The following is an 8346-nucleotide window of genomic DNA, read 5'->3' as shown; positions in this document are numbered from 1 at the left end:
GGATCAGAAAATCCTGGAATGATTGGGAGGGGAGGGACTTTAGAGATCCAATTCCAACCCCAACACCTCCCACCAGGCCAGGCTGCTCCCCCCTGGATTTGAACACTTCCAGGGATGTGGCTTCCACCACCTCCCCAGTTGTATGATTCCCAAAGGCCGAGATCCAGACCAGGCAGAGCTGGAAAAGCACCAACCACCCCTCAGTGCTTCCCTGGAGCATTCCCAAGGCACACCCTCTCCAAATTCCTCATGGCCTTCCCACTCCCAGCCCTCTCAAGGCAGGAAACCTCCGGCAAATCCCAACCATCCAGGACATCCTTTGGGAAGAGCCACAGACTCCAGCCGTGCTTCCAACATCCATTTTATACACAGTGCCATAGAATATACAGAAAATTTATATACATCCATCTCTATGGAATAAGGTTATAATTCCGGAGCCTGCTCTTTACAGCGGGATTAGTTCGGAGCTTCCATCCAGCGGTACAAAAACAGTCCCATGGAGAAGGAATGGCACGTGAGGAAGTGTTTGAGTTTCCTTGGAATCTTCATGCTGGGGCAGCTCGGAGCAGGGATGTGGAAGGCAGCATTCCTGGGATGAGCAGAGGGATGCAGGAAGCTGGGCTGGTCCCCCCTCCCCTCCCTATATCCAAGCACTCCGAGCCCCATGGGGAACACTCGGAGCAGCTCAGAGTTCTCCCAAAAATTCCAGAGGCTTCAGCTCTCCCGAGGCAATTTGGGGCGAGGAGTTAATGGATCCATGGTTTTCCTGCTCTGAGCCGCCCCAGTTCGGGATGGGACACAGGGTACAGCAGGAAAAAGGGCTTTTCCAGAGGCGGAGCAGGGTACAACATTCCTGCTGCCCTGTGGACATGGGAAGGGAGGTACAGCCCATCCCAAAAAACCCTGTGCCATTAGGAATTCTGTTCATCACTAGGACAGGAGCTCGGGAGTATTCCCTGTACATCACTCAGCTGACTGGGGGAGGGAAAAGTGGGAAGCTGGAGCTGCAGGGGAGGTCACTTGCCCCACTGAGCGCCGGGAACATCCCGGGAAAGGAGTTCAGAGCCAAAAGTCTGGCTGTGTCCCAGGAAAAACACCCTGACAAGATCCCTGAACTTCCCAAAAGCAGGATATCAGGGCAGGGCTGTGCCACCTCCTCCCGCTGCTCCAGGACCTCCGAGTCTGAGCCATGGGGACTGCACAAATCTCAGGATTTGAGCAGGGAAGCGGAATCCCAACAAAAACCAGCATCGGGGCTTGTTCCTGGACTGCTCCGTGTTTAAGGGTTTGCAGGAATCAAGGTGGAGCCAGGCAGAGATTCCCCTCATCCCATGGGTGTCTGGGAAGGTGGGAATGTCAGGACACGGTGAGGATGCAGCAAGGAAAGCAGGGAAAATTCCCAGGCAGCTTCCCTTTGGAAGGTGGCTGTTCCAGAGCCAGGGATGAGGGAACCTCCTGCCCCAGGTCAGGATTTGCTTTTGGCACTTGGATACGACCTGAGGCAGCAGGGAAAAGCAGGAAGAAGCAGGAATTCCCGGCTGAGGGAGAACAGGAGGGTTCAGAAGCAAAGGCAGCTCTGCGGCCACAATTCCATGGACCCAGAGAAGTGGGAAAGGAAGCGGGAGATGTCTGATCCCAAAAATCCGGTCCCAGGCAGGAGGCTGGGACCTGAAGCCATGGAAAACAAAGGCACAAGAAGTATGGACTCAATGAACAAGGAAGGAAACAACGGGAATGGGGACAGCTGCTGATTTTCAGGATTGCAGGTCCCTGTGACAAAGCAAGGAATTTCTCTAATCCTTGGATATTTGGAATTTCCAGCCCTTAGGCAGCTCCCTGGGAGCTGGAAGAGGGGGGAGGACATCAGTGGCTCCTGATCCATCCCACTTCCCATCCATAACCCCACTATGGGTCCCGCCGGAGAGCAAGAACTCCCATGGAATCCCAGCTTCCAGCTGCAACATTCCTGCCTCTCCTCCTTCCCGAGGACGGGCAGTGTTTGCCTCCCGCAGGATACCTGGAGCATCGCAGGAGCACCGTGAGGGGGAGCTTTGGCACAAGGAACGTGCTCGTCCCGAAATCCAGCGGCTCTGCCCTAAAATCAGCCCTGCACGGGCTCCGGGAATGTGCAAGGAGCCCGATCCAGTCAGAGCTTCCCAGTGCCTTCCTCCAGAGGAATTTGTCATCAGAGTAGCTGCTGGAATTCCAACCCTATCCCTTTCCTGCCTAAAGGGACAGCAGGAACGCTGGAATTCCAGAAGGATTGGAGTGGGAAGGGATTTCAAGCCCCCCCAGTTCCAGGGGCAGGGACATCTCCTGCTATTCCAGGTTGCTCCAAGTCCTGTCCGAGCTGGCCTGGAACAACGTCAGGGATGAGGAGTCCCCAACCTCCCTGGGAATGTTTGCATGTTCCCCAAAGGATGCAGTTACAACCCTTATCCCTAAAAAAAACCATGGGAATGAAATGTTCCTGCTACCATCCTGCAAAGCTGGAATGTTCTACTGCCAAGGGAATAATATCCCAGATTGGACAGGGATAAAGCCAGCAGCCAGCAGAGCTCCAGCCCAGCAATTCCCAAGGCAAACATGGAAATCCAACCCTATGGATACAAACCTAAACACAGCAATGACTATTCCCGCTTAATTTCCATTTCCAGGGATAATCCTGATTATTCCTATGTCCCAGTTTGGAAATCCAGTCTGGGGGATTCCATGGCAACATTATCATCTGCCTGCAGGAAAAGAGGAAAAAAAAAGCTGGGAAAACATCCAAGTGCCTGAGGAATATATTAGATCCTGCTCCTGGAGTTTTCCCTCCCTCCTGTGTTTTCCCTCCTTTCTGGACAAAGATTTCCCACCATGGTTGATGGTTCTGGGGACCATCAACTACTTCAGGAATCGAAGCAACAATATCCCAAAGAATGGAGATGGGAATCATTGGATTTATACATCCGCACTCACCACCAGCTTTGCCATCCCAGTCCTCTGGAGAGAGCAGAACCTCTCCTAAAAATCCTGTTTTCCCTGGGGAAAAAAAGGTCTTCAAAATTCCAGGAATTCCATTTAACTGCTTTGGATCATCCTGAGATTGCAGGGAACAGTTTTCCCTGTTCAAGTGGAGCTATCAAGGATGTGGGATAAGAGGAGGGATGAGGTGAGAGGAACAGGGAGCAAAGAAAAGAGGGAAGTGGAAGTTTTAGGAGAAATTCAACATTCCAAATGGAGAAGGAGAGGGAATAAGGATAAATATTGGAGGAGGGCTTGTAAATCCCTCAGCACATCCTTCCCAAAATTCCTGGCACTGCCACAGGTAAAGCCACAAGCAAATCAATTATTAGGGATGCAGATGCTCCACTCCTCTCCCAAGAAACTCCTGGAATCCTCTGCATTGGAAAGGGCCTTTAAAGGCCATCCAGTGCTGGATTTGGAGGATGTGACACGGAACTGGGTGCCTGGGATTTGGGATGTCAGGCACTTCCAGTGCTGCCTCGCCGCAGGGTGGACCATCCTGTTGGAATATCACGGGAATCCAGGAAGATTGGAAGGCACAAAGCTCAAGGGGAGGAAGCAGAAGTCAAGAAAAAATCTGGAGATGTTCCACATTTCCAAAGAAAGAGTGGGCAGAGAAAGCAGGAAGTGTGGCCAGTGTGGATGCAGGAGGCAGCTGTGGGTTTAGCATTTATTCCAGCATTCCAGAGGTGCTTTTGCAGGAAGGAACAGGAGATCAGCCTTTCCAAATGCCCTCAGAGTAAAGAAGTGGTGGGAATTGAGACTTGGAATGATGGGAATCGAGACACAGGGATGGGGATCAAGACAAAAAGAGATTTAAAGCCAAAATAATTCCAAGAACACAGATTTCCTTTGGGAGCACTGGGATCAGATCTGTGTGTCAAGAGAGAACACCAAAGCCCAGGAACTGTCCACAGTTTGGCACAATCTGAACCTCCAGGGGATTCCTTTCCACCTTTACTCCTTGGATCCATGGCAAGCCCAGGTCCCAGGAACGAGGGACTGCCAGGCTTTTAGTGCAGCATTCCAGGCTGCTTCCAGTCAGGGCCAGGGAACCCCCTTCCCATGGGATACAGTTCCAATGGCCCAGAGAAGGGACCAGTCAGCCAAGGATGGAGTTTTCCAGGACACAGGTGGGAAGAGACTTCCTAGTGCAACATTTGAGCCATTCAACGCCAGCAGATCCCGACTGGAATCGTTCAGGAGGGAGATATTCCCACTTTCCTCACCTGAAGGCACCTCCTCCCCAGGGATCCCGCCCAATCCCAGGTGTCCCTGCGGCTCCCAGGGACGGAGATGATCCTTTCCTCAAGGTTTTAAAGTGCTTTGCAGATCCAAAGCTCTGCCTTAGTGCTAAGGGTTAATTCCTGCCAGGATTAAGGGCAGGAATGAGCTCCTTATTCCCATTCCAGGGCTGGGAAGTGAGCTAGCCTGCTAGCCCTGCCCCCCCTGCCCCTCAGCTCCCCTCTTCCCCTCCAAACTTCCCGGGTTTTTGTGCGTATTCCTGAAAAATCACCTCGGTGGTGCTTCCTGAGGGCAGGGACTGGGCTGTGCTGAGCTCCCGACCCTGCTCCTTTTTACAGGACCTACAAAAACAAAAGGAACTTCCCATGGCTTGGAACCAAAGGATTTTTCCTTCCTCGCATTCCTCTGAATCCAGAGGGGCTTCCTCTGCTCCAGCTCCACGCAGGGAAAGGTCACACCTTTGGAACCTTAAACCACAGGGATAATGTTCTAACTTCCCACCGAAAGCACTTCGGAAGGCTCTGGAATGGGGAAGGAGCAGGGAATGTGTATCCCGGGATCAGGTGAGGGGGATACCAGCACTTGGACAGAGATTCCAGTGAAATTCCGTGCACCTGGAGTCACTTCCATCAGTGCACATGGGTTATAAAGTGCTCCTGCTGGATACCAGTTATTCCCAAAGGAAGGCCCATCCTAAGGCTTCGGGACACCACGGGGAGCCCAGGGATTTGCCAGCTCCCGGGAAGCACAGCATCCTCCCACAGTGGAAAGATCCCAGCTAAGGAAGGGGACAGGATTCTAAGGAAGTTAAAGTGGGACTTTCTTTTCCAGGGAAGGAGGAGAGAACTCCAGGGAGACCCCTCGAGAAGTGCCGAGCTTTGCTTTGCCAACGAAGGGCCTTTTCCAGGTCACAGAAGGGTTTCATTCCCTAAATAGGTAGTTTTCCTGCTGCTCCCATCATCGGAAAACCTGCCTGGAGGGCTGAGCAGGCTCCTCCGGACCCTGGGGCAGCTCAGGCAGATTCAATCCCAACTTCCTCCATCTTCACTCCAGGGGCTTGTGCAGGGGAGTGGAGAGGGAGGGGGGAGAGGGATGCAGGCAGCTCCCCCCAGATCCCAGCCACCTGGAAAGCAGGGAACTTGGAATTCTGCCTGCCCACCCTCTCTTCCCTCAGCCCCCAGCAGAAAAGGCACGGGGAGGAGAGGATGGCCAGGCTTTTCCTTTGGGAAAACCTCCCTGTTTCCTTCATAAATACCTTCCCAACAGCAGCTCTGTAAACACACACAAGGTTTCAACACTCAGAAAAAAAAAAAAAAAATCCATCTTTTCCCTGAATTCCCAACGACAGGCTGCCACTGATCCATGGGTGCTGCACATGGGTGGTGTGAGGACCCAGAGGGATCCAACCCAGGAAAGGCTCCCAGATTCCACAGGGACTCGGAAAACAACACCGGGCCAATTTTCCAGCCGATCCCTCCAGGCAGCTCCGAGACAAGAATCCCAGCAGTCCTGCGGGAATGTCGCCAGCTCAGAGGGGTCCAGAGAATCCGGGAGCGAAGGTGGTGAGATCCAGGAGAGCTCGGATGCGGCAGAGGGATCTGGCTCTTGGGAACAGCGTCCTTCCCTCAGGAATACTCAGGGGAGAGGAAACACGGTGCCAGCCCCGTTCCCACTGCGCCCGGCTGGGAATGGGAGGCTGGATTTGGGGGGATACGGCCCCGATGGCTTTAAAACACGAGTGTCCTACAAAAGCAATCCCCATGGAAGTGGCTGGATTGGAGCTCGGGCTGGATCCGTGGTAGTGCAACAGGGCCCAGAGTCTCAATCCGCTCATCTCCCAAAACAGCGGCTGCGCTCTGGAGCGGGGATCCATCCCAGCCCCCCTCCTGCTTCCAACTCTCCAGCCTCGAGTTTCAGGGAATCCACCCCAGAGGATTCCCAGAGCAGGGTGTCTTGCTCCCAAACTTGGCAGGAGCCCCGGGGCAAGGAATCTGCCTCTGGAATGAGAGCCAGGCTGAGGTAGGGAATTTTAGTGCCTCAGACCCTCTCAGGCCCCACGGGGCGAAGCGTCTCCCAGGCTCCATGCATGGCATTCCAGCACAATCCATCCTCCAGCCACCGCTGCGCCACCCCGGAAGGGATGTTCCCGGCCATCTCCTCCGATCCCGACCGTTCCTCTCCTCCATGGATTATCCCACCGGGATCATTCCACCCCTGTTCCCAAGCACTAAAGGGCCGAAATCATGAGGTCATCCTGCTTGGCGGGGCTGGTTACGTGTCCGGAGGGGGTGGAAGTCCGGATTTTGTCCGTGGCCAGGCATTCCTGGCTGCTCACACCCGTGGGAGTGATGTCCATGAGCTCCCCGGACGAGCTGAGGGGGAAGGAGGGCGACACGGAGATGCCCGACGAGGGATCCGTCGATCCCGCGAACAGCCGGGGCGGCTTCGGGACCAGGTTGGGCTCGTACTGCGCCCGCAGCAGGATCTCCTGGTCGCTCACGGACTTGGGGAGCTCCGCGAAGTCGCTGGAGCTGTCCGACACCATCATGCAGTAGATGTCCTGGAAGGAGCTGCTCTTGCTGTCCAGGTTGAAGAGGCTGTCGATGAACTCGGCGAACTCCAGTACCTGGGGGCTGGGCACGTCGGCCAGGCGGCCGTTGTGCAGCGCCGGCTCCTCCCGGGGGGACGAGGGGCCGCGCTCGCCGTCGCTCCCGGCGCCCTCCGCACTGCAGCGGCGCCGGGGGGTGGTGTCCCCGCTGTTGAGGACGTTCTCCGGGGGCTGCGTCTCCTGGGAATGCTTGGAGAGGCTGTCTGCAGCCAGCAGCTCGGTGCGGGAGCTGAGGGAAGGGTTCTCCTCGGGGATGACGGGGTCGATGTAAAAGCAGTGCGTCTCGTCCTTTTCCATGACCGCGTGCAGGCTGGGTGAGCCCCGGATGCTCCGGAAGCCGGAGGAGCGCCGCGAGTCGAAGCTGTAGATGGACTCGTTGTCCGAGAGGCTCTCCATGGTGGCCAGAGGGGCCCGGCGGTCCTGCAGCTCCACGGAAAGGCGCTCCTTGGTGTCCAGGAGCAGCAGCTCCACCGGATCCTTCTGCACCGGGGAAAGCGGCTTCGTCTCGTAGAACCCCTCCAGGCTGATCTCCGAGTGGGATTTGCTCCTGCAGCAGGAAAAGAGAACATGAGGAGGCGATCAGAGGATCTGAGTGTCGGGCACAGAGTTCCTCGCGCAGTTCCTCCAACCAAACCCATCTAGGACTCCCGGAAATCCCTCACTGCTCCGTTCTCCCAACGGAAAACATCACAGTGGCTCTCCCCTCAGCAAACTCCGGTTCTTGCCCTTCTCCCTGCTTTCCTGGCTAAATAAATCCTTCTCTCCTGCCCAGAGAGGCTGTGGAATCCCCATCCCTGGTGGTGTTCCAGGTTGGAGTAACCTGGGCTAGTGGAAGGAGTCCCTGCCCATGGCAGGGGATTGGAACGAGATGGTGTTTAAGGTCTCTTCCATCCCAAACCATTCCATGATTCTCCCAATGTCTTCCTTCTCCAGCACCACTGGCACTTGGGATCGTGGCTCTGCTCCCAGAGAAACCTGCAGCACTTCCAAAGCATCCAAAACCTCCGCGTAAAAGAGGATTTAGGGGAGGGAGACTGAAGGACCAACCTACACTTAACTCACTTTCTCCTTTTCCCACTCTGGAACCACTCCAGGCTCAGGCTTTCCCCTCCTTCTCCGTGCTGGTGATCCCACCACAAATTCCACGAGGCTGACAGAGCATTTTCCATGACCAGTCTTTAAGACAGGTAGGAAAACTCCAGCTACACCAAGATTTTAAGGATCAGGCAGGCTCTTCCAGAAAAACACAGGGAAGGAGCTCCTGCACCAGGTCTGGGATCAACAGCCTTAAGGACACGGAATTATGTAAGTATTTGGGAAGAGAGCCTGAGTTTGGGAGAGGACTCCTGTCCCTGCCAAAGGGCTGGGATATACAGGGAATGCTTCATGAGGGATATACAGGGAATGCTTCATGAGGGATATACAGGGAATGCTTCATGAGGGATATACAGGGAATGCTTCATGAGGGATATACAGGGAATGCT

At 54.9% G+C, this 8346-nt stretch overlaps 1 protein-coding gene across 1 annotated transcript in view; it reads right to left on the bottom strand.

The window, feature by feature from the left end:
• Nucleotides 1-343: 343 nt before the first annotated feature.
• The window catches only part of DAGLA (diacylglycerol lipase alpha), a 54957-nt gene continuing 46954 nt past the window's right edge, over nt 344-8346 (bottom strand). The window contains exon 21 of the mRNA XM_029965944.1: nt 344-7409. Within this exon, the coding sequence (XP_029821804.1) occupies nt 6482-7409 (928 nt within the window). The 3' untranslated portion in view covers nt 344-6481. The remainder of the gene's footprint in view (nt 7410-8346) is intronic.

The sequence above is a fragment of the Manacus vitellinus genome, unplaced genomic scaffold (genome assembly GCF_001715985.3).
Source record: "Manacus vitellinus isolate BGI_N305 unplaced genomic scaffold, ASM171598v3 scaffold_127_pilon, whole genome shotgun sequence".
Taxonomy (NCBI): Eukaryota; Metazoa; Chordata; class Aves; order Passeriformes; family Pipridae; genus Manacus; species Manacus vitellinus.
This window is presented reverse-complemented; position numbering and strand designations above follow the sequence as displayed.